Source organism: Callithrix jacchus, chromosome 11 (genome assembly GCF_049354715.1).
Source record: "Callithrix jacchus isolate 240 chromosome 11, calJac240_pri, whole genome shotgun sequence".
NCBI lineage: Eukaryota > Metazoa > Chordata > Mammalia > Primates > Cebidae > Callithrix > Callithrix jacchus.
In genome coordinates, this window is record NC_133512.1 from 118,706,954 (window position 1) to 118,732,306 (window position 25,353).

Below are 25,353 nucleotides of genomic sequence, written 5' to 3' on the forward strand. Positions count from 1 at the left end.
GGGTATAGGCCTGGAGTTTTTGATGGTCATCTTTGCCACTATCTAAGAATAAAGCCAGTGCTGAAGGAAGCAAAACTGAGAGATGGAGAATGAGTCCAGCTGACATGGTTTGAGCAGCGGTTCAACTGCATAGAAAAAGCAAGGCAAGTGAGGGTAAGCAGGTTTAGGATTGGCTAGTTTGAGTAATTTCAGTGGGATCTGGAGCACGGGGAGCTGGCTCTAGTTGTCTGGTACCTGGCCCTGGGAAGATTAGGGGAGGGGACAGTGGCCCTGAGTATGACCACTCAATAGAGGAGGTGGTTGGGGTGGGGACTCTAGACTGGTTGATTTTCATTTGAAAGGCATGTACCCCTTGAGCTGTTTGCTATCTCTGGGAATTAGCTAACCTGGCAGGATCAGTCCCTGCAGTGTCAATGAAGTCCCAAGATGTCACAGCATCAGAAAATATAGGAAAAAAAAAAAAAAAAAAGACCCACTAATACAGCTGGGATGGCTGGGGCCTCTCTCCACCGGGTCACTTATCCTCTTGGAGGCCAGTCTGGGCTCCTTTGCATGGTGCCTGAAGACTTCCCTGCAGCGAGAGAGGACAAGCCCCCATGGGCAAGCCCTTTTCCAACTTTTGCTTGTGTCTTGTTTGCTGTTGTCCCACTGTGGCAAGCAGGTCATGCGGCCAAACCCAGTGTCAGTGTTGCAGGGAGACAAACTAGGGGGTGGACACCAGAAGGCAGGAGTCATGCCTGGGCGCCATTGCCGCAGCAATCTGCCCACAGTCTACCCCAGCTGGCACTGCTATCAAAGAGTGGTTCTGATGGTGAGACTAAGCCAAAGCTTGCCTTCTGCCACATTCTACTTATTGATCCCCAATCTCCCTCCAATCTTGTCCACATGACAAGGCTTTGGCAACCATGCCTGACTTGGAATCCTCTAAGTGGACAGACTGCCCAGCATTGCACCTCCCCTCATACATCTTTTTTGTACTTAAGTGGTGAAGGGACATGAGGCATCAGCTCTTGAGGTTAAAAACCCATTCAGCCAACAGACTGTACCTACTCTATCTATGCCAGGATCTAGCCTAGGTGCTGGGGATCTAGCTGGAAACAAAACGGACCAAAAGACAATCCCTGCCTGCTGGGAACCTACATTCTTTCTTTTTTTTCTTTCTTTTATCTTTTTTTTTTTTGAGATGGAGTTTTGCTTTTGTTGTCCAGGCTGGAGTGCAATGGTGTGATCTTTGCTCACAGCAACCTCTGCTTCCCAGGTTTAAGTGATGCTCCTGCCTCATCCTTCCAAGTAGCTGGGATTACAGATGCTCACTACCACGCCCAGCTAATTTTTTGTATTTTTAGTAGAGACGGGGTTTCACCATGTTGGCCAGGCTGGTTCCAAACTCCTGACCTCGGGCGATATCCACCTGCCTCAGCCTTCCAAAGTGCTGAGATTATAGGCATGAGACACCATGCCCAGCAGAGCTTACATTCTTATTGGTGTAGATATTAATTAATAAACAAATGTACAAGTAAAATATATGGAAATGAAGAAGAGTGGATGGGGTGAAGATCAGGGAAACAATGACTATGATTTTTTTTTTTTTTTTTGAGAAGAGGTTTCCCTGTGTCACCCAGGCTGGAGTGTAGTGGCGTGATCTTGGCTCACTATGGTCTCTGCCTCTCAGGTTCAAGTGATTATCCTGTCTCAGTCTCCTGAGTAGCTGGGACTACAGGCACCTGCCACCATGCCCGGCTAATTTTTTTATTTTTAGTAGAGATAGGGTTTCTTCATTTGGCCAGGCTGGTTTCGAACTCCTGACCTCATGTGATCTGCCCACCTTGCCCTCCCAAAGTGCTGGCATTACATTTATGAGCCACCACACCCAGCAATGATGACTATGATTTAAAGAGCTCTTCACCCCAGAGAAGGAGCAGGGCAGGGGAGGAATGGAGAGGGCTCCTGGCAGTGCTGGTGGGAAGGCAGGCAGATCTGTGGGTGAGCCCTGGAGCCAGCTGTGTGTGTGTGTGTGTGTGTGTGTGTGCATGTCTGTGTGTGCATGTGTGGGTGTGTTTACATCAACCCATGCTGTAAGCTACTCAACTTTAGGACACTTCTCAGCACTTTGGGAGGCTGAAATGGTGAGGATCAGTTAAGGCCAGGAGTTTGGACCAGCCTGGGCAACATAGCAAGACCCTACCTCTAAAAAATAAGAAGAAAAAACTTAGCCAGGCATGGTGGCGTGTTCCTGTAGTTCCAGCCATTCAGGAGGCTGAGGCAGGAGGATCACTTGAGCCCAGGAGTTTGAGGCTGCAGTGAGCTATGATGGCATCACTGCACTCCAGGCTGGGCAACAGAGTAAGACTCCACCTCTAAAGCAAACAAGCACAATAAAAGCAAACAAACAAAAACATTAAGATAGTGACATAGTGTTGGGTCCGACCCACAGACCCTGACCCAGAGACATGAACAAATACACTGAGACATAGATATCCAGTGAAAGAGTGGGCTAGGGGTCCAGGCCACTCACAGACCCCGAGGAGGGTGCTGTAAAAAGTCAGCAGCCACAGCCCTCACCAGCTGGTACTGCAGACATTTATTCAGTATAGATTTCATGACAAAGGCTTTGAGTCAATACACTTGTGGATAATCAACATGGTTACCCTCCCCAGAGAGAGCATTCCTACAAGTGATTAAAGGCCAGGTTATGAGGCCTAAAGAAAATGCCATTTGTGGGTAATAACATTGTTGACCCCCTGAGTATACAGCAGTCATGTTCAAAGGTTGGTCTAGGACCACATGAGTAAACAAGCTCTTTAGATAAACTCACTTACATTCCTTTGTACCTACTCCTGCCTAATTGCTTCTGGGTAAGAACCACTGCCTTCGGCTCATTCCTTCCTGAGACTTTTGCAAAAGCCTCCTGGCCTTCCAAGAAGGTTTGCATCCTTTCCTCTATAATTTTTCTCTTATAATTTCTCCCACCACCCTGAACCCCATCAACATGGCCAGGAAGTGCATTTTCTGATGGCTGTCCCTCTGCGGGAAGAGGTGAGGATGGGTTGGCAAGCAGAAGATGACTAGAAATGTCTATGTGTGTATGTGTTTGGGGCACAGATGGGACAAGTAAAGAACTATCCATCAATCTATACCTGTCTTTCTATTTCTACATGTATATTTATGGCACCTGGGCATTGCAAGTCAGGTTCAGATTCTGATCTTCAGATGTGAGTTCTTTAGGTGAAGGTCTTGTAAGGCTTCTAGGCCTTAGTTCCATCATCCAATTAAATTAACCGACATGCTCCCCCAAGGCTAGGCAGGACCCTCAGTTGCTCCATTCTGAAGTATGGAGGGGGTTCCTAGACTGTTTCCCTGAGCCCCAGATCATTGCTGGGCTGTGCAGACCAGCTCTAGATTTTAGGTCAGAGGCAAAGTCCAAGCCCAAGAGAGGAAGAGAGCCCCCCATTCTGTGACTGTCTCTGGCCTGGTGGGGGAGGCTCTGCTTGGTATGACTGGCACAGCACCTACCTGCTTTCCCTCAGAGAAATGCACACATTTTCTACACAGGAAAGGTGAAGCTGTGAGGGTTGGTGTTTCCTCAGGAATTAAGGGGCAGTCATCATAACCTCAGGGGTGCTTTTCTGAGGTGTGACTGGGGACATTTGCTTGAGATGAAACACCGACCTTCCACAGGGAGGGTCTGTCTGTGTCTGGAAGTCTCTGGCACCCGAGGGTCTGGCTTAACCTAGCTGAAGGGAGGCCCCAGAGGGGACGCTGGCAGACCTCTGAATAGGCCCCTTGGCAGTTCTTCTGCACTCTTGGAATCTCCTGGACTCAGGAGGATTCTGTCTGGGGTGGGTGGGATGGGATTTGAGTAGTGGTCTGCCCCTGGCCCTGGAAGGAATCTGAAGTAAGCAAGGGAAGAGGTGGGCTGAGCTGGCTGTAGGCGGCTGCAGATGAAGGTTATGAAGGGAGAGATAGGAGTCTCATTTCTGCGGTGGGAAAGAAGACAGGGATCCCAGTTTCCTTTGCAAAATTGTAACTGAGGAAATGATGACAGTGAAAGAAATCAAACCTAATTCCACCTTACTTCTAACCCTTCAGCTGTTCTTATTCATTCCTGGGCATAGGTTGAACTAACTTTGGGAAGGAATTCAGTTCATGGTTTGACTCTAAAACAAAATTGATAACAACCCTTTCCCGAAAAGCCCCCCTTCTCACCTGGGGACCAGTCTGCCTTTGCAGGACTAACAAAGTAGCTGCAAGATCATAAATGACAATTTAGGGTCATGCAGCTCCCGGCTCCAAGAGTCTGAACCTCCCCACATTGCTCCTGGGGGTAACACCACTGTTGTAAAACCTAAGATCAGTGCTTGAGATATGCTGCAGAGCCTGCCCTCCACAGATCAGCTGACCCCACTCAGACCCATAATCTGGCCCAACCAGTTCTGCCATCGCACCCAGGAACAGAAGACAGTAAGAAAACATGACTTGACCGGGTGGGGTTCTACCTCTAGCCTGACCAATCAGCACTCCCCCCTTCCCAAGCCCCTACCTGCCAAATTGTCTTTAAAAACTCTGATCCCCTAATGCTCTGGGTGGGGGGGGAATTAATTTAAGTAATAATAAAACTACCATCTCCTGCACAGCCTGCCCTGCATGAATTACTCTTTAGTCTGTGGATATGGGTTCACCTTGCTGTGGATAAATCGGTTCTGTCTACAGGCAGCAGGCAAGGTGAACTCATTGTGTGGTTACAAATGGTCTAAAGGCTTCTCTCCCTACACAGTATCATTTAATATGGAGGGACAGCAGCACAGCAGGAATACCACGATGCCCCCTTGGGTGAGGGGAGTTGGCTTCCGTGGGACACCTGAGTCCTAAGCAGGGCTGGGGTAGAGCTGGAGGCCCTGATAGCTGCAGCTTTGGCTTTTCCCTGTGAGCGTCAGGACTCGCCTCTCCTGCCCTTGCAGCTGGTTCTTACCACTCCTTTCTTGTTTGATTTGCTGGATCTCTGTCTTGGTTCACTGTTTCACACCGGCCCTGACAGTCTGCCGTCCCCGCAAGGCCCTGGGACATCTGCCAGGCAGTGAAATCAAATGTGCGCTTAAATACAGCTCAGCTCCACGCCACATTCTCTTTCTCCCTCTCCTCTCCCCAGTCCCCCTCCTCCCTTTCCATGAATGCAAAACTCACCCAGCAGGGGATGGGCCAGGCTGAACCAGACATTTCCAAAAAGTGTTTCTTCTGGAAATTTCACCCAGAAGTAGAGGGTCTGGTATTACGGACGCCCTTCCCATGTATCTGCCACTTAGCTTTAGCGATTCTCAACATTTTGCTGATCTTGTCGAGATATATATTTACTTATATATAGGTTATAATATGTATTAAAGATTATAAAATTATAAAAAATTCAAATGTATACTAAAAATAGTTTTGCTGAAGTTTTTTAAGGTTAATCCCAAACATTACAGTATTTCACCTGAAACTTCCGTTTGCATCTATCTTGAATGCAGAAAGAAGCACTGAAGAATAATTACACCACCATGCCATCATTATACCTGGTAAAATTAACTAGAATTCCTTATCAGCATCTAAAATGAAATTGGGGCACATGTTCTCAGGGCCTTCTGAGACCGTGTCACTGGAAAAAAAGTTAAAAAGAAGAAGAAGAAAGAAAACGAAACCCACATTTAAATTTCCCTCATTATCTCAAAGCTGTCTTTTATACAGTTGACTTGGACCTCTATTTGAGCTCAAAATGGTTTGTTGAACAAATTAAGATTAAGCAGAATTCTAATAAGGAGTTTAACCTTTGATAGGTATGTTTTCAAGCTTTTTGAAGAATTTGCCTACATGTTAAATAATGAGCTTACCAGCAAGAATCTCAATTCTTTTTTTTCTTTGAGATGGAGTCTCACTGTGTTACCCAGGCTGGAGTGCAGTGGCGCGATCTCAGTTCACTGCTACCTCTGCCTCCCGGGTTTAAGTGATTCTCCTGCCTCAGCCTCCTGTGTATCTGGGATTACAGGCACATGCCACCATACCTGGCTAATTTTTGTGTTTTTAGTAGAGATAGGGCTTTGCCATGTTGGCCAGGCTGGTCTCGAACTCCTGGCCTCAAGTGATCCGCCTGTGTCAGCCTCCCAAAGTGCTGGGATGACAGGCATGAGCCACTGCACCCTGCCCAAGAATCTCAGTTCTTTTGCCCACCACATCAGAATGGTGGGGCTGCATTGTGCTGGGCACTGGACCAGACTAGTTGCATCGTAAGGTGATGTTGAACTCTTAAAATCTATTTCTCGTCTTTCATTCTCTGCATCCCTTTTTCTCTATGGATCCTGTCCTTCTGCCATCCAGGCGGTGCCCGCCCCTGTCCTTGCTCTGTCCCGTGTGAAGGGGCCTTCTCTGAAGTGGATCCCTTCTTCCTGAGGGTCCCTGTCCTTGTCCTCCTTCCTTGGGACAGCATGGAGGCCTCCCTCTGGGTCTTGTGTGTGCCTGCTGCGCCTCCCTACAACCTGTTTCCCAACCCTCTCAGCATCCAAACCCAGCTCTGTTTTCCTTGCAGCTGTCTTACTTTGGGGACCTCCAAGAGCAGAGCCTGAGAGGAGGATTCTGGCGCAGAAGGTTTATTTGGGAGGTATGCCTGGGAAGCAGGAGTGAGGATAGGGGAGAATGAGGCAGGGCAGGGGAAAGCCAGTAAAGAGGCCATACTATCTGGTTACTGATGTGAGCCCCAGGTCTCAATCCCATGAAGAAGGCACCCCACATTGCCCCTGTGGAGGGTGGGACGCTGGGGCATTTACCCACAGACCCCCATTCCCCACTGATTGACCTTTGTTGCACAGTGGCAAGGGTGGGCCGGAACCGGGGCCTGGCAGGAGGGGCTGGCTTGGTGGGAGAAGTGGGCAGTAGTGGGAACTGCCGGGGAGTGAGATGGGACTCAAGGTCTTCCCAGGCTAAATCATGAACTTCAGTGACTCCAGAGAGCAGGAGACGCGGTAGTAGGTATATGTTTTCTACTTTTTGCACATGTTCGGCTTGTTAATCTACTTTTCTGGGCATCTCGTGGTGGGACTCTTGATGCCCACTCTCAGTCCACGTGGTTCACATGGGGCTGCCCATGGCAACAGAGGTGGGCTTGTGACAAGGCCTGGCCAATAAGAGCCCTCCATAAAGTGTTTGCTGCCACTACTGACAGAGAGAGTCGCTCATCTCCCGAGATCCTGGGCACCAAGAACCCCAAGGACCTGGAGATGCTGGAGGCTGTCTGTGCCACCACGAGGAGAGGGAGAGGCTGTCTGAGAAGAAAGAAATGCAAAGGAACAGCTGTAAGAGATGGCCAGGGCCTGGGCTTCTTAGCAACTGTGGCTAGCTCATTCTCTCTTTTTATTATTTTATTTTATTTTATTTATGTTTTTGAGATGAAGTCTCACTCTGTTACCCAGGCTGAACTGCAGCGGCACAATCTTGGCTCACTGCAACCTCTGCCTCCCAGGTTCAGTCAATTCTCCTGCCTCAGCCTCCTGAGTAGCTGAGATTATAGTCACCTGCCACCATGCCCAGCTAATTTTTATATTTTTAGTAGAGACAGGGTTTCGCCATGTTGGTCAGGCTGGTCTCGAACTCCTGACCTCGTGATCCACCTGTCTCGGCCTCCCAAAGTGCTAGGATTACAGGCATGACGGCCTCTCTCTTTTTATTTTATTTTTATTTTTTATTTTTTTGAGATGGAGTCTCACTCTGTTGCCCAGGCTGGGGTGCAGTGACATGATCTTGGCCCACTGCAACCTCTGCCTCCTGGGTTCAAACCATTCTCCTGCCTCAGCCTCCCGAGTAGCAGGGACTATAGGTGCGCACCACCATGCCCGGCTAATTTTTGTGTTTTTTAGTAAAAACGGGGTCTCACCATATTGGACAGGGTGGTTTTTGAACTCCTGGCCTTGTGATCCACCCTTCTCAGCCTCCCAAAGTGCTGGGATTATAAGCATGAATCACCCCGCTCGGCCCATTCTCCCGTTTTAGATTTAGGTTGGTTTGTCTTGGGTTTCTGCCCCTGGCAGCTAAAGGAGTCCTGATGGGAGGTCAGGCACTTCACCAATGGGCAAGTGTCCCATTGAGGCCCAGCCAGCCACATCTGATGGCCCCACTTCCGTGATCTCCCCTCGTTCAGGAGCTTGCGGCACCCTTCCTTCCCCATAACCTAGTACACAGGTGCAGAGGACCAAATGTGTGTGTCCCCCCAAAATGCATCTGTTGAGATCCTAACCCCCAGTGCCATGGTGTTAGCGGGTGGGGGCCTTTGGGATGTGATTAGGTTATGAGGGTGGAGCCCTCACTCTCATGAGTGGGAGTGGGGCCTTCATGAAGGGGATCTCACAAAGCTCTCTCACTCTCTCCACTATGTGAAAACACACGGGAAGATGGCAGTATGCCATCCAGAGGGGGCCGTTCCCAGAACCTCACCATGCTGGCACCCTGATCCCCGTCTTCCAGCCCCCAGAACCATGAGAAATAAATGTCTGTTGTTGAAGCCACTCGGGCTGTGGGTGGGTTCTTTGGAAGGAGTGAGATCATTTTCTCATCTTCTGCAACTACTTAGGATGTTTCCACGAAAATAGCTCTTTGGGGGTGGGGGTTGCGAGGTCTGGCCAGGCACTCCTGGAGGGAAGTGATCTCTTGCAGCACCTCGAGCTAAGACAGCAGGAGAGGATGCAGCAGCTGTCATCTACGCCTAAGGTGAGCTGACATCCACATGCTCCCTGGCCTGGGACCACTGACATTGCAAGCCTGTTGCTAATTGGGATGGCAAGCGAAGAAAGGTTCACTTAAACCCAGACACTGTGCTGGGTCACTATTTCTTTTCATTCCCAGAGCAGCCAGCAACTTTTTTGAAGAGGGGAGAGTCTTTGAAGTCGCTCATGGAAGTGATTGCCTTTGAAGGGCCAGCCCTCCAAGTCCCCCAGGACTTGGGTTGAAACTGTCAGATTCTGCGTGCACTGCACGATTGCCTGTGCTCTGTGCCTGAAGCAAGAGAGGTTCCCTTTTTCTACTCTATGTACCTGGCTGGGTCTGTTATTGGGTTGTATGCATTTTTTGTTTGATTGTTTGCACGGCTGTGTGTGTATGTGTGTGTGGTTGTTGTTTCTTTTTCTTTTAATAATTTGGTGCTTCTTGAGGCTGATTTGCACCCTAATGGGTGCGGAATGTGTTCATTCGCCATCTCTGTGCTTTGGGGTAATCCTTTTGCCTGAATAACTAGCGGCTGGTTGTGGCCAAGCCCGGGATGGAGCTGACCCCAGCGGTGGATGGGGGCCAGTCAGGCCTTACCCTGTCACACACAAACAGCTCTCCTGAAGCCCCTCCACAAACAGTGACAGGAAACAAAGAGCAGCAGGCAAGGTTAATGTATTTAGATTTTTTGAAAAAACAAACAAACTTTTTTTTTTCTTTTCTTCTGAGGCGAAGTCTTGCTCTGTCACCAGGCTGGAGTGCAGTGGAGCAATCTCGGGCTCTGCAACCTCCACCTCCCGGGTTCAAGCGATTCTCCTGCCTCAGCCTCCCGAGTAGCTGGGACTACAGGTGCGCACCACCACACCCAGCTAATTTTTTTATTTTTAATAGAGACAGGGGTTTCACCATGTTGGCCAGGATGGTCTCGATCTTTTGACCTCATGGGCTTCCTGCCTTGGCCTCCCAAAGTGCTGGGATTATAGGCATGAACCACTGCTCCGAACCAAACTTTTCTTTTTCTTTTTTTTTTTTTTTTTTAAGTTGCAAAAACATGGGAAGTTTCACACTCTGGGAATTAGCCATTGTTCCAGGTTTTGTGAGCAAAAGGCTTAAGACACCCCAGCCTGATTAGGTAGTTGCGATGATCTGGGTCACGTTTTCCAGAGTAGCTCTGACCCTGGCCACGGCACCAGCTTGCGACTCTTAACTCCTTTAATATCAAACTTCTTTACCCTTCAAGGTCCCTTCAACATGGCCCTTTCCCTCCCATCTCTTCTTTCTCTGTCTCTCACTGTAATTCACTGCTCACACCTTCACCTCTGCATCTCCACACACGAAACCTTCCAGCAAAATAGCCTTCTCTCTGCAGGCAATTCCCATCCCTCACCTCCTTTAAACTCTACCTCAAAATTCCTCTTTTCCAGAAAGTACTCGGTCTCCCTGCTCCAGTCCCTCTCTAGAGAGCATTAACTGCCTCACAGGACGCTCTGGGGATCAGAGGACCTGGGCTGGAGTCCTGGTCCTGCCACTTGTTGGTTGCTATGGTCTTAGGTGTTTCTTATTTTAAATTCTCAGTTATCTTGTGTCTATGCAATAATAGATGCTAACGTGCCCTGAAAAGCAAACATGTTGCAACGTGTGAGCAGGCTTCCCCGTGGGCCCCTGGGCACGGCCACCCTCAGCTCACGCCATTTCCCACCTGCTGCTGACTGCACTATGCGTTTGGCTATTTGGCTGCCATGGTAAATTGCCCGCCTTGGAACAAAAGTGAGTGCAGTTTGACCGCTGGGAATGCAGGGTCCAGAGCAGGACTGAATCTTCATGTTTATTTGGTAAGCTTCTCCAGCCCATAGCTCCAGTCAGGGCTGAGCACGAAGCAGGTGCTGAGTCTTAACTTAATTGCTTTGATTCAAGTTTCCTCCGACAGAACCACCATCCACTGTGTGATGGCAAAAACACAGCAGCAGGATGGTGGCAAACCCCAAACCTCCCCGTTCATCTTCCTGAACGTGACCTCCCGTGGGAAGAGCCATCCTGGTGGCCTGCCCTCAGGAACTTTGCACTCCCAGCAGTCAAACCGCACTTACCTGTGTGCCAAGGTGGGTACCTAGTAGTGCTTGTCAGGTCTCAGGACCACCTGATAAAGGAGTTTTCTTTATCACTGGAGTAAAAATCCCCCAAGATCTTTGAGATGTTTTTCATGAAAATAGCTCTTTTGGCAGTGGAGGAGGGTGTGTATGAGGCCTGGCCAGGCACCCCTAGGGGGAAGTGATGAAGTTGAAGGCCGTTTGTTGGGGCAGTGGTGAGATCTGGCTTTCTCCGACTGCTAGAGAGTGGTCTTTCCTATCAGGGAGTGAAGGTCCCACACTGGAGACTATGATCTTCAGAGCAGGGGTCCTTGGTGTGACCCTCTGAATGGTCCAGAGTTGCTCCCGCTCTGGATTTATTACATGGCAGTGTTCCTATTTGGGACTTGCATGCTAAATTGTAGTTCTTGTGATTGGCTCACCCAAGCAAGGCCAAAATTACAAAAAATGTGATGCTTTGCTTCAAATTCATCCAGAATAAAATGTAGACTAAATAAGTGCTTCCAGCTTGTGTTGCTTGGAGTTTCCTGCTGAGTGTGGACGTGGCCTTCATGGAGTTCCTCGGAATCTCAGAGGGAAGCTTGCTCTGGCCATCCAGTTCCTGCTGTGTGTGGACGTGGCCTTCACGGAGTTCCTCGGAATCTCAGAGGGAAGCTTGCTCTGGCCATCCAGTTCCTGCTGTGTGTGGACGTGGCCTTCACGGAGTTCCTCGGAATCTCAGAGGGAAGCTTGCTCTGGCCATCCAAAGGCTCTGCCTGCCCCCTGTCCACTCTGAAATTACCGCGGTCACATTGAAGCATGCAGTGAGGGGGAGATGGACCAAGAGGGGGAAAGACAACTCTTGTTGATGGCTGAAGACCTTGGTGGGAGTCCCAGATGCAGTCCACTCTTTGCTGGGCGGACCTCCTTCCTGGTGAGAATAGGATCCTGTGTATATATCTTTGGTTTCAAGCAAATGGAGGCTTAGGGTCTTATGCCTCTGGAAGGGTGGTTTAGAGGAGTCAGAGAAATGGGTAGAGTCCTGGATAAGGGGTGTCCATGCAATGCTCTTTTTTCCTGGAGACAGCTGGTTCCTTCCCTCAATGTGGTCCTTGGGGGAAAAACGACCTTCAAGGTCTCAGCACGCAGGGCCGAGGTCCAGCTGCTGCAGTATGTCCTTCAGGGTCCCCCGCAGCCTGCTCAGGGCCACCACCTCCGTGGAGTAGAGCGAAACTTCCAGGACACCCCCCAGGTTTGCCAAGTTCTCCAGACCACTGGCCCAGGGCAAGTGGCAGCTCTTAGAGGCAGCCAGCAGGTGAAGAAGGGCCCGGAGGTTCTCCAGGTCGTTGGATATTTGGATCATGTTTCCAGAAGGCAGACTGATGACAATCTGTTGGTAGGTCGCCAGTATCTCATCCATCTTGGAAAAGCTCAGGTCACTGTGGAACCCAGGAATGAATTCCAAACCAGTGACCCTTTGTCTGGGGGAGACTGACTGCTGTGCAGGAGAAAGAGGGAGAACAAGTGCTCAGCACCAGAGAGGAATCACTCTCAGAGCCCTCTGCCTTCCCCGTGGGCCTGGAGGCTCATTCTCTGGGCTGCCTCCTTCCACCCTCCCTCACCACTTTGGTTCAGGTCCTTGTATCCTGAGCCCAGGTGACTGCCAAGCCTCTAAGCCGGTCTCCTAGATTCCTGCCCTTCCCACACCAGCCTTCCCTCCATTTCCAGACCAGCTCTCCCAGGTCATTCCTTTCTCTACATGGTCTCTGCTGAAAAACCAGCCGTGGTTCCCTATGTCTTATTTAGTGGAGTTTGTTCCCCAGGCATCTGAGGTCCTCCATAAGCGCTGCCACCCCAGCCAGCTCTAGTCCCTTCCACCCCAGCAGAGTCCTTCCTCCCAGTCAGCTTTTCCAGGCAGTCCCTCCTCTTCAGAGATCAGGGTGGTATCCTCAGTGAGGCTCCCCAACCCTGCTCCAGTGACTCCAGTTCCAGGAGGGCTCTCCCCATCTGTCTGCCCACAGCACTGAGGCTGACACCTCTGTGGTTATTACCCTTGGACCCCCATGATATCATGTATTGACACCACTCAAGTTGGGGCACTTGGGCTGTATCACGTGCAGCCTTGCTGAGTGGCTATTTTGAAAATGCCCAAGACTTTATCTAGTTCTAAGCCATCTTTGCTTCTGGACACCTAACTTCTCCCTAACTGCCCAAGACTACCATGAGATACCCACAATGACCAGAGAGCTCCATGCAGGAGGTACGGAGGATTCACTTGCTTTAGCTAATTTAGGTCTCATAACAGCCTTGTGAATAGTGTGTGACATCCCCATTACCCAGTTGATGAAACTAAGGCTTAAAGACATTAAGGAACCTGCTGAAGATCTCACAGACATCAGAAGTGTGAAGATTCACACTTAATAGTCCTAATTTCAAATACAGACCTCATCAGGGAAATGGCTGAAGGTCTAGGCCTGCTGGATCTCAAAGAAAGAACCAGGGTGGGCACTGACGGCGATTTGCAAATCAGTAGAAGATTGAATGTGAAAAAGGGTAGACTCACTCTTTCAGGTATCTTTGAGAGGTGGGGCTGGAGATCAGCTGGAACTACAAGAGCCCTAATGACAAGCACATTAGAGATGGCATAGAGGCCCCAAGGAGATGCTGCTGGGGGTCTTGCACCTGCCAGTGGGACACAAGGAACTTTCCAGCTCCCTCTGGTCCTAGGCACTAAGACTCAAGGAAGTGAAGTCAGGGAGGAAGGCGAGTGCAGAAGGCAGGGGCAGAGGGGAGAGGAAGGAAAGTGACTGTGGCTGTGCCTGCATGTGCCTCAGCTAATCTCTGAGGCCTAGTTTCCCCCTTGGTATAGTAAAAATAAGCCCATGAGGCCTCATGATATCAGAGAATCCTCTTATTTTTTTCTTATTTTTAAATTATTATTTATTTATTTATTGAGACAGAGTCTTGCTCCTGTCACCCAGGCAGGCTGGAGTGCAGTGGCATGATCTCGGCTCATGCAACCTCTGCCTCCTGGGTTCAAGCAATTCTCCTGCCTCAGCCTCCTGAGTAGCTGGGACTACAGGCATGTACCACCACGCCTGGCTAATTTTTTAAATTTTTAGTAGAGACGGGGTTTCACTGTGTTAGCCAGGATAGTCTCGATCTCCTGACCTGGTGATCCACCCACCTAGGCCTCCCAAAGGGCTGGGATTACAGGCGTTAGCCACCACGCCCAGCCTAATTTTATTTTTTATTTTTAAATTAGAGATAGAGGTCTTGCCATGTTTCCCAGACTAGTCTTGAACTCCTGGTCTCAACTGATCCTCCTGCCTTGGCCTCCTAAAGCACTGGGATTACAGATGTGATCCATCGTGCCTGACCAAATCCTGATATTTATTTATTTATTTACTTATTTTGAGACAGGGTCTTGCTCTGTGGCCCAGGCTGGAGCATGGTGGCACGATCACAGCCCACTGTAGCCTCAACCTCCCAGGCTCAGGTGATCCTCCCATCTTAGCCTCCCAAATAGCTGGGACCACAGGTGTGCACCACTACGTCCAGCTAATATTTTTTTATTATTTTTGTAGAGATGGGGTCTCCCTATGCTGCCCAGGCTGGTCTTGAACTCTTGGACTCAAGTGATTCTCCTGCTTTGGCCTCCCAAAGTGCCGGGATGACAGGTGTGAGCCACCACACCCAGCCCAAATGCTGTGATTTTTAAATGGAAACATGGCAAAGTTAAATGTTCTTGGGCCAAAAGAAAGAACCAGAAAGAGTGGGAGACCTGTGCTTTCAAATCCTTCTCAGCTTCCAGTAGGTGCCTGGCATTCAGGAGGTGTTCAATAAACGTCTCTTGGACTATCTGGGTCCAGTCCCACTAGGAACCAGTGCTGGGCTGGCCATAGTTCTACTTTGTCCACGCAGACCCTCCCTACCGTATGTGAAAGATCATTGATCCTGGCGATAATCGTCTTGATGAGGGTTTTGGTGTCATCTTGAACTCTTTGGATAGGCACAGCTTGGGTGTAGGACAGACAGGCCCAAAGCCACAGGAATCGGCACAGGCATCCCCAACGCATTTTTCTTCCCAGGATGTGCCTCTTGGGCCTGAAAACAGAAAGAACCACACATTGCAAGGAGCTGGGATCTCAGAATACACCCATCTGCCCCATTACTAACCACATTACCGGATTCGGATGAAAATCAGCTTTGCTTTCTGTCCTGGCTACCAACCCCTCAAAGTCAAAGACAATTCATGATCTACATATGTATTCATGAAATGCATCCTCTTAGGAAGAGGATTATTGTCTGGTAAATAAAACCACCTTGAGGTATCCTGTAGACCACAGAGCAGTGAGGCCAGGGTGTGATCGAATGGACGTGGCAGGGATGACGTAGACTTCAGTGCGTGCCTCAAGGGAAAAAGAACAGACTTTTAAGGTGTGGTTTGAACCCAGTCATTTACTCGCTGTATAATTCTAAGCGTATCACATAATCACAAAATACTCCACCTTCATCCCTGTAATGTATCTATCTCTAGGCTTTTATGAGGATCAAATTAGATAATGCATGTGGAAGAGCTTAAAGGCGTTGTGAAATGTTCTCTATCATTACACTGTCATTAGGAATTATGCTACTCACTGGTCCTCTGCATCTCTCCCTCACAGCAGCCTGCAGATACTCTGTGATGGCCTTTACCACTTGCTTCCTTACTTCCTTTCTCTCCCACCCACTGGGAGCCTGAATCTCACCGGCACTTCTTGATCGTCTAAATATTATGTCAGACACAGTGCTCCACACCAGGGATGCAGTGGTGACCAACAGATACTCTCCACCCTCAACTGGAGTTGAGTTAACAGGAGAAACAAATAGGTCAATGAGCCATTCTAAAGCAGAAGAAAAGGGCTTTGCAAAAAGGGCAGGTACAAGATACCAGAGGATGGGTGCGACAGCTCATGCCTGTAATCCCAGCACTTTGGGAGGCCGAAGTGGGTGGATCACGAGGTCAGGTATTCAAGATCAGCCTGACCAAGATGGTTAAATCCCATCTCTACTAAAAATACAAAAGTTAGCTGGGCATGGTGGCAGGGACCTATAGTCCCAGCTACTCAGGGGGCTGAGGCAGGAGAATCACTTGAACCCCGGACGGTAGAGGTTTCAGTGAGCTGACATCATGCCACTGCACTCCAGCCTAGGCAACAGAGTGAGACTCTGTCTCAAAAAAAAAAAAAAAAAAAACCACCAGCACGCAAAGGGGGCTCCCTGGAAGAAGTGTCACCTGAACTGGGGATTAAGGACTGAGTATGGGTTACTAAGAGTAGAAAGTGGTGGCTGTAGTGGCCGAGAAGTCGGGAAGTATGAAGACATGGCGGTGGGAGATAACATAACATTCACTCAGAACGCTTGGAACTTCCAAAGTCTTGGAACCATGAATTCTAAAATTAAAATGATATGCAGATCCTTGATTAAGGATCATCTCATTTGCCCTTGTGGAGCCAGGTGGTGGTGTTAGCTCCATTTTACTGAAAGGAAAGGATGCTTTAAGGAAGTATCTTGTAAAGTTTTAATGAGATACATGAGGCAAAAGGTAATAAAGCTAAATGTATGCGAGTCTGTGGCCAATGATCCATGCTAAGTATATGTGCGTGAGCCTGAAATAATAATGAAATGTAAGTAAATATTAGGATGAAGGTTCTGCAGGTGGAGTAAAGTTACTCTCTGCTTTTCGTGTTCTTTCTCATCTGGGTCTTGAAAACGGGTAATACATTTTCTGTCCGTAGATGACACTATTAGGATTCATTTTCTGGCAGTACAATAAAAACAAGCAGTCTGTCTATATATTATTTATGATGTTTGATCAAAGTCATGTTTTTTTTTAATCTGAATTTTACAGGAGAGAAAAATATGGGACTCAGGGAGAGGAGTCAACTTGCCTAAAGTCAAACAGGTTCATCACATAGTCAGGATTCAGACCCAGAAGGCAAGCCACCACCAGAGTGCAAGCCACCACCCTCCAGCACCTCCAGATTTAAGGAAAAGCCCACATTATACCCCAATTCCCAGTCAAGGGCAGCTGCTGGGAACATGGCACGTGGAAGCAAATGCCCTGCTGTGGGAAGACGCTATGATATTGTACCCCCACCTCAACTTCAAACATAAAAAATACTGTGCACCAAGTAATTTGTGAAAAGGCAAATTTATCTCTTAAAAAAGTAAAACTTCCCCTATTAACTACTTGTTACCTGAGTAATACTCCAAATGTGTGAGGAACTGGGTTAAATAGTGCTAACCCCCATTTGGATTCTGTGAAACCCTAGCAGAAGTGGGAGAGTGTGGTGATCGTGCGCTGCGGCTCCGGCAGCAGGCTCTGCTCTTGTTGGCTTCATGTCTCTGTGCAAGATACTTCCTTCAAATATGTTTCCTTTCAGTAAAATGGAGCTAACACCACCACCTGGCTCCACAAGGACAAATGAGATGAACCTGTGAAGCCCCTGCTCTTGGTGTGCGTGTCCAGAGCAGGGTTGGTGGGTAAATTATTCTAATTACCAGGCAGGTGGGCCACACTACCTGTAGCCAACTGTGAATCAAGCATTTGGCCCATTGTCTCCCACAGGCTATCTCAACAGGACGCCTGGTGTCTCTGGGTCTTCTCCATGCGGCATAAGATCAACTTGCCTCCTTTTCTAAGATTCATGTGTTGATAACACCCTCCTTCCCAAGAGAATTTTTTACCAGATCGTGAGAGTGACTATTAACTGTGGTCATAGTCACTCTCACATAATGGCCACCCTCTAATACCTAAGTGCAAAAACAGTTTTACAAGCCCCCTCTATCACCACTGATGATATGCTTCAGTGGAGGGTGGAAATAAATTGTGGTTTCTTGAAAACATAGAGCCGAGAACCTGCCGCTGAGTAAGGCTGCCCAACAGGAGGGGCTGGGTTTAGGGGAAACCTCTGGGGGTCTGTAGAGAGAACTGGTAACAGATCCATCTAAGATCAAAGTGCTTGCAAGAATCTGCCCCACCAACACACAACACACATATTCATACACACATCACACACACACACACCAACACAGATCACCCTTTTCATAGAGGCTGCTAGTCATTCCCAATATCTTGTCTTCCATTCTTCTCCAGTCACAGAAACTCCAAGTCTTAGGTAGGGATATGGCCGTCTAGAATAAATACTTTGCTTCTCAGAGTCTCTCAACTAGGTGTGGCCATGTGACCAAATTCTGGCCAGTGAAATATAAGCAGAGGTGTCTCAGGAACCTGTCACATGCCTTCGTCTCTTCCTTTTTCATCCCTTGCTCCATTCTGATGCCTGGACTGTAGATATGGTAGCACCACCTTGGGCCAGGAGGATGAAGGCCTCACCCTTATGAACACAGGGCTGGGGGCTGCAGGAGCTCGGTTCCTGAGGACCTCGTGGAGCTGAGATGCCATGCTGGTCTTGAACTACCTACCTCTGGACTTGTGCTACGTGTGTGTCAGAGACATAATGTCTGCCTTTAAAAAGCCACTGTTCTTTTGGGTCTCTGCTAAATGCAGCCAAACTTAATGCTGACTTAATGCAGGCCATCATGGGCATCAGAAAAGAGTGGGCATTAAGTCTTCCTTGGTTCACCTGAGTCTCAGTACCTGGGTGGGGCCTGGCCATGGCCGGAGAAGGGGAGGAAGAATGGCTGGGAGGAGCAGGGTTAGGGACTAGGAGAGGAGGGATAATTCAAGACAGTAAATAGTTGGTGCAAAAATAATTGCTGTTTTTGCCATTACTCTTAAAAACCACAATTACTTTTGTACAAACCTAATACAATTTATGGAGTGTAGTACCTGGCACACCATAATTACTCAGCATAGGTTTGATGGTGGCAGCTAACATGTATTGATTGCCATTGACCAGCCAGATGGAGCTGCGGCTGCCAGACTCCTACCCTGGTGGGGATGGGGTAACTGACTGCCAGAGAATTTGGCTCAATTTTCCTTTAAATCCTACCAGTGCTGTTGACAGATGCACAAGTCACACGGACTCCATCTTCATGGAGCCCCTCTTCTCTCTTTGGCTCCCATGCCTCTGTTGACATCTAGGTGGGGGTGGTACATTGAGCCAGGCTCTGTGGTGGCCACCTCCATGCCCTGCATGGGCCACTCAGACATGTGAGGCATCTGCCTGGGGCCTGATGGGCAGGAATTAATTGCAACTTCCCTGGCTCTGTCCCTGGCACTTGGAGCCATTTCCTAGAATGGCTGGGGAGGAAAGTATTTCCCCAAATACCAAGAAGAGTTATTTTGGGTATAAGATGTACAAAATATGAGGAGGACACTCCTTTAGCCAACATGGAAATATTCCCCTCAGCCCCATGTCCACAACCGCTTGGGAAGGGAAAGAATCTAAAAGCATCCACTGTTTCTCTCTTGCCTTGTCTCCCTGCCTGAGAGGGCAATGATCAGCATGGCCTTCCTGTTGCTAAGGGCATTAGAACAGGAGCACCCACGATTCTAGATGCCTCCATGTTTGGTTCTGCAGACAATCCTAATGGGAAAGAGATTGGGAACACTCCCCAGTTCCAGCTGCCCATGGCCCACCTCAGAATCCTACAGAACAAACGCAACTCTGGCTACCAGAGGTCATTCCTGCCCTGCAAAGGAAGAGAGCTTGTGCTCCCGGAATGGCACCACCAAGTCTCTGCTCTTCACCCACCTCCCCAGAGATCACCCTTCCGAAAGACATTAATCACCTCTTTGAAGCTACCACTCTGAAATGGCAGCCAGCCTGTCATTTGGTCCAGTTGTCTCACTTGGACCTAACTCTATTTAAGGAGTCCTTTCCCAAAAGCACCACCATTTAAACTATAGAAACAGGAGGTAAAGGCAGCGGCACTCACACCGAAATCCAAACCAAGCCCAGAGACAAGGAAGGCTATAGGTGAGCCAGATGGGCCAACAGCGCGTATTGAGCAGTCCTGGCTAGAAGTTCTCTTATAACCAGTTCTGTCCCCAGGACACCTCATTGTATCCATTGCAAAGAAGGCAATTTGCATGGCTTTGAGGACAGATCTGGTGAGACCCTGCACAATTTCTCTGGAAGATTTTGAGTCTTCCTGACACTTGATTTCCCCCACCTCTACTCACCCCTGCCATTCTCCTAGGCATTGGCCTTATACAGCCCCTCCCATTCAGAGGTCAGGAACTTCCCTGGAAAAATGAAGCCTAATTCCTACCTGCAGAGCAAAGCAATGTCTAGGCCTGAGACTGATCACTTCCATCTGTGTTCCTCCAACCCTCAACTTTATCACCTCCCCACCTAGATGTCAACAGAGGCATGGGAGCCAAAGAGAGAAGAGGGGCTCCATGAAGATGGAGTCCGTGTGACTTGTGCATCTGTCAACAGCACTGGTAGGATTTAAAGGAAAATTGAGCCAAATTCTCTGGCAGTCAGTTACCCCATCCCCACCAGGGTAGGAGTCTGGCAGCCGCAGCTCCATCTGGCTGGTCAATGGCAATCAATACATGTTAGCTGCCACCATCAAACCTATGCTGAGTAATTATGGTGTGCCAGGTACTACACTCCATAAATTGTATTAGGTTTGTACAAAAGATGGAGGTGGGTATACCCTGATCATTGGGGATGTGCCCAAGGCAATTTCCAAGGCATCTCAGCTCTGCCAATGCCACGAGGTTGGTGGGTCTGACAGTCTCCCAGGGACCTGGCTGGTTCTGCAAGGTCAGAGTCCTGCCTTCTGGGCACTGGAGCAGCCCAGCAGCAAATCCAACTCTCCCTGGTTCCAGGGAGCCTTCTCTCTGGCTAGAACTCGGTGCAAAGCTATCATAGTCCAGTCCATCGCCCTGCCTCCTGCCTGCTTCAGTTTTCCCGGAGTCCAGAGTGGGGTGGGGCGCTGTGGCCTGCCAAGAAAGGCCAGCAGAGAAGGAGGAAGGAGCGCGCCAGGGCCTTACCTTGCAACAGCTGGCGCCGCGATTTCTACGGGGCTCCATGCCTGCCCGCCCCTCTTATAGAAGCCGGATCACAACTTGCGCAACTGTCCGGCAGGCCCCGGCGCACCCCAAGTGCCAGCTCCAGCCCCGCCCCCCCCTTCCGCAGGGCAGCTGCGAGCCCCGGTTCCGCAGTGCGCGCCTCGCAGAGTCTCGAGGGAGGGCCTAGGCGCACCAGAAGCCACGCGCACATCCTTGGGCATCTCCCAAAAATTTGGGTGTGGCTGGCAGGAGCGAGAAATCCTCGATGTTCTGCCAGAGGCGGGCTCTCGGGAAGGTGTTTCAAGCCGCGCGTGGAGCGGCCGGGGCGGAGTGGCTGTGAGAGGCTCTACGGAGCCGGCTGGGGCATCCGGCGGCTCCCTCGCTGGCCGGGTCGCGGCTTCGAGGTGGCGGGTCAAGCCGGGACCCGGCCGGCGGCTACCCACGCGGCGCTCAGTCCCGACAGCCCTGGATGTCCGGGAAGCCCGGGGTTAGAGGGAGCGGCCCACCCTGCGCCAGGTGCGCCCACCCAGAATGGGGGGCTGGGGGTTCTGCCGTCCCACTCTTCCTCTGGCGCGCGGAGAATCCAGTTCCATGGCCCAGGGCGAGTTGTCTCTGAGGGCTGGCACCCCAGGGAGTGTGCGCTTTCTGGAGGGCTCCGGGCGGGCACTGCGGCCTTTGGGGACGCTCTGGAAGCACTGTGGGTCTCCATTCTCATCCCTGTATTTCCTATGTACAAAGTGGGGGTAAGGGTCCCAGACGTAGCCTTGTTTTCTCATCACAGCCTGTGAGAGAGTGGTTTTATCTTCGGGCTTCAGGGATGGGAAACAAAGGTCCAGGGAGGTTAAATGGGACTTCCCTTAGAATCCACAGCTGCTGAGGAATAGTGGTGGGCTAGGAACCCAGACCTGTTCTGGTCCCCATCGCGAAGAGAAGCTCCAAAAACAAACCACTCTGTTAAGAATCAACCCAGCCGGGCCCAGTGGCTCACGCCTGTAATCTCAGCACTTTGGGAGGCTGAGGCGGGTAGATCACCTGAGGTCAGGAGTTTGAGACCAGCCTGGCCAACATGGTGTAACCCCGTCTCTACTAAAAATACGAAATCAGCTAGGTATGGTGGTGTATGCCTGTAGTTCCAGCTACTTGGAAGGCTGAGGCAGGAGAATCGATTGAACCCAGGAAGTGGAAGTTGCAGTGAGCCTAGATTGGACCATTGTGCTCCAGCCTGGGCAACAAAAGTGAAAATCCATCTAAAAAAGAAAAAGAGCCAACCCATCGTATAAAGCAGGGAACTGCAAATGATGCCCGTGAACCAAGCAAAAGAAGAGACCGGATGCAGTGGCTCATGCTTGTAATCTCAGCACTTAGGGAGACTGAGGTGGGAGGATCAGTTGAGGCCAAGACTTTGCAACCAGCCTGGGCAACCTAGTGAAACCCTGTCTCTATACAAAAAAAAAAAAAAAGCCTGGTGCTTGGTGTGCGCCTGTGGTCCTAGCTATTTGGGAGGCTTAGGTGGGAGGATCGCTTGAGCCCAGGAGTTTGAGGCTGCAGTGAGCCATGATTGTGCCACTGTGCTCCAGCCTGAGTGAAAGAACTGTACCCTGTCTCTTAAAAATAAAAAATTAAGGCCTGGCGCAGTGGCTCACAGCACAATAAACATCTATGGAATAAATACTCCACCAAATACGTCATGTTAAGCCATTTCCAGTAGGCCAGGGTGTAGACTACAGCTTGACAAAACAAAGCAGCGCCAGGGGCCAGGCTACCTAGCAGTGTGAGATGGATGCACTGCTCATCCTGAGCCCCACAGCTTCCACGGGACACACCCATGCTTTCCACCCCTCAGTCCTCTTGGGTCTAAACTATTTCTCGACATACTCTAGTTCTGCCTGATAGTTTTGTTCATTAACAAATGATCCACTGTGTCTGCTCAACTCCTCCAAAAGCTGATTTTCTTGGTTGATTCTGGGTCAAGTTTTCAGCTTCCAACAGGCGTTGCGGGAGGGTGGGGAAGATGGACACGTCTCAGTGCCGACTCACTCACACCTTCTCTCTCTTTTTTTAGATGGATTTTCACTCTTGTTGCCCAGTGAATAGTGGCTGCTCCTTATAGTGGAGGACTGCAGGGGTCCCCATTTTCTAAATGCTCAGCTTATGGAAACATAAGGTTACCAAGCATGTTAGATTTGCCTTCAGTCCCTCCAAGCTGGGTCTGTTCACTTGGAGAGTAGGGCACTGGGCTAAGCAGGAGAGGGTTTTGAGTTCATCTCTGGGTGGGTCATTCAGGTTTGCTGTGTGTCAGTTCCACAGACAGTGACTGCTAGCACTGGTAGGCGTTATGAAAATGAGAAAGCCAGGGGTCTTATCCTTAGGGTGCAGACTGTTGCAGGGCACACTCTAGTCCTGGCCAGTCTTGCAAAGGGGTGTGCGTGCATGAGCAGAGGAGGAAGAGGATGAGGGAACCAAGTGGCCTCTTAGATGGACAAATGATCCCAGCTTCCTCCAGCCAGACACTGCCAGTGCTCCAGGCCAGCCATTCTCATGCCTGGGAAGGATTCCATGCTGGTTATATCACCTTGAGTTCTCTTTCTCCTCTTGCCTCGTGTCTTTTCCTTATCTCTTTTCACCTATCCCCTTTCCCTCTTCCACTATAGACCTCCTTAAACAAAATAATGAAAAATAAGTAAACCACAGATTTTAGTGGGTGTTTTCTTACCTTTATGAGGATGTCAGTGGCAGCATATGGGAAGTTTCAAAAGGTGGTTTTCATAGCATCTCTTCCTCCAGTCAACAAATACACAGTCTCATATATTTGTGAGCCACATAACACACTATTCGTAAAACTTAGTGGCTTAACCCAAGACTATTTATTTAGCTCGTAATTCTGTGGGCTAGAAATATGGCCTGACTCATGCCTATGGTGGCTGGCTGGCTATCAGCTGAGATGATGATGGTAACTGGTCTAGCCTGGACTTGTTTACATGGTGACAGCTTCTGGATTCTCAAGAGCAGCAGAAGATGGAAAACCTAACTTGTAAGCACTTTCAAGTCTCTGCTAACATCCTGTTTGCTCTTTTTTTGTTGTTGACCAAAGCAAGTCACATGGCCAAACCCAGAGTAACTGGGAGGAGATTGCCCAACCCAGCAATAGAGGGAAGCACCACCAGATTGGGACCTTCCAGTAATCAGCCTATCATGGGAAAGGGTGTCACACTGAACTTATGACAAACTTAGCCAGGAGCAAGCATCAGCATGGGTGGCTAAGTGGCTACACAGAGAAAAAGGCAACTCTACAAGGGCAGGAAAGGACACTGAGGGGCCAGGTCAGCTGGAAGGGAGCTTCAGGGAGTAAGAGAAAAAAATCCTTGCAAAGAAAGGTAATGAGGAACTGGGTCTTGAAAGGCCTTTGTAGACAGTGGAAGCCATTAAAGGCACTGGAGGACATTCATGTGATCGAGTCACCATTTTGGAAGATTCAAATGGCAGAGACACACAGGGAGGATTGCAAGGGATAAAATAAGGATTGCAAGAAATAAAAATCAAGGTGACAAGTTATTAAAAATTACTTAGTTGCCTGTTTGTTCATGCATTCATTCATTGAACCAAGAGGCATACATCGAGGGCATACTATGCACTGGGTACTGTGCTAGATCCTGGAGATTCCAAAATGAGAACGGTACAGCCCTGGACCTCAGCAGCGGTTCTGGAGCATGAGTGAGGGGTAGTGGGGAGACAGAAAAGACAGATCCAAAAGAAATTCTGAAGAAAAGAACACCAACCCTGTTAACCCTAGGGAAAAAGCGGTCATATTCCACACACTTTCCCATCTACAGCTTAATGCTGCTGGTAGAGACACAGCAGTAGTGGGTGGGAAGAAGATGCCTCTTGTGAACATGGTTGCTGAGGACATGTGGCCACTGGTGTTCAGCAGTTAACTGGGGATGCAGTCCAGGTAAGGGACCAAGGATAGAGACATGCCCCAGGCACCCTCTGCAAGGACACAAAAGATGACTTCTTATGAAATCAGTGTTGTGGGGCCCAGCAGTCTCAGGCCAGTGAAACATTTTGTAATCTGCAAGGTTTTGAGCAGATCAATACACAGTAAAGGGTATGGAAAGGATGGAGTAGGGATGGGAATTTGCTGGTGTGAAGATCACCAGGAGCTCGGTGGAAGCCACATGAAATAGAGGCCACATTGGAGCTTAGCAGCCCATGTAAGTCTGGGGAAAGAATCCTGCAAGGGCCAGAGCAAGAACAATGACTTTTCCCTCCTTGTAATTATTTAATTGCCCAAATAATCATGCATATTGCAGAAATTTAGAAAAGGCAGAAAGCAAAGCCATGAGAAAAAGTCATTCCTCATCACACCATGCTGAGATAACCCCTGTTAATATGTTTGCACTGATCTGCCCAGACTTGGTAACAGCCTCTTACATCCTCAGTTGGAAGCCAGCCTGGAAACCCTGAAGAGACAAATGACAGCCAGGAGGTTGATGGCAACCAGCTCCCCCTCTGGGCCGCATGCTCTTTCTCTCACTTGGTTGGTCTTTCCCATTGGAGTGGAAGGACTCGAGTCATGATCCTTTGTAGAGCTGG

General features: G+C 49.4%; 1 protein-coding gene and 1 long non-coding RNA gene across 6 annotated transcripts in view; one reads left to right on the top strand and one right to left on the bottom strand.

The window, feature by feature from the left end:
* LOC108592968 (uncharacterized) lies at window positions 1-16,957 on the top strand. The gene is made up of 2 exons (XR_004728233.3): window positions 1-153; window positions 16,678-16,957. It is a non-coding gene; the product is annotated as an uncharacterized LOC108592968 (long non-coding RNA).
* LEP (leptin) overlaps window positions 9,377-25,353 on the bottom strand; it is a 26,696-nt gene continuing 10,719 nt past the window's right edge. Inside the window, exons 1-4 of one of the 5 annotated variants that reach the window (XM_078343853.1) lie at window positions 20,743-20,771; window positions 15,110-15,196; window positions 14,720-14,891; window positions 9,377-12,279 (exon numbers count right to left, since the gene is read on the bottom strand). In XM_078343853.1, the coding sequence (XP_078199979.1) occupies window positions 11,923-12,279; window positions 14,720-14,863 (501 nt within the window). In that variant the 5' untranslated portion in view covers window positions 14,864-14,891; window positions 15,110-15,196; window positions 20,743-20,771 and the 3' untranslated portion in view covers window positions 9,377-11,922. Of the gene's footprint in view, window positions 12,283-14,719; window positions 14,892-15,109; window positions 15,197-20,742; window positions 20,772-25,353 lie in introns of those variants that run through there. The other 4 variants (XM_035254825.3, XM_009003123.4, XM_009003121.4 and 1 more) reach the window with 4 other exon arrangements.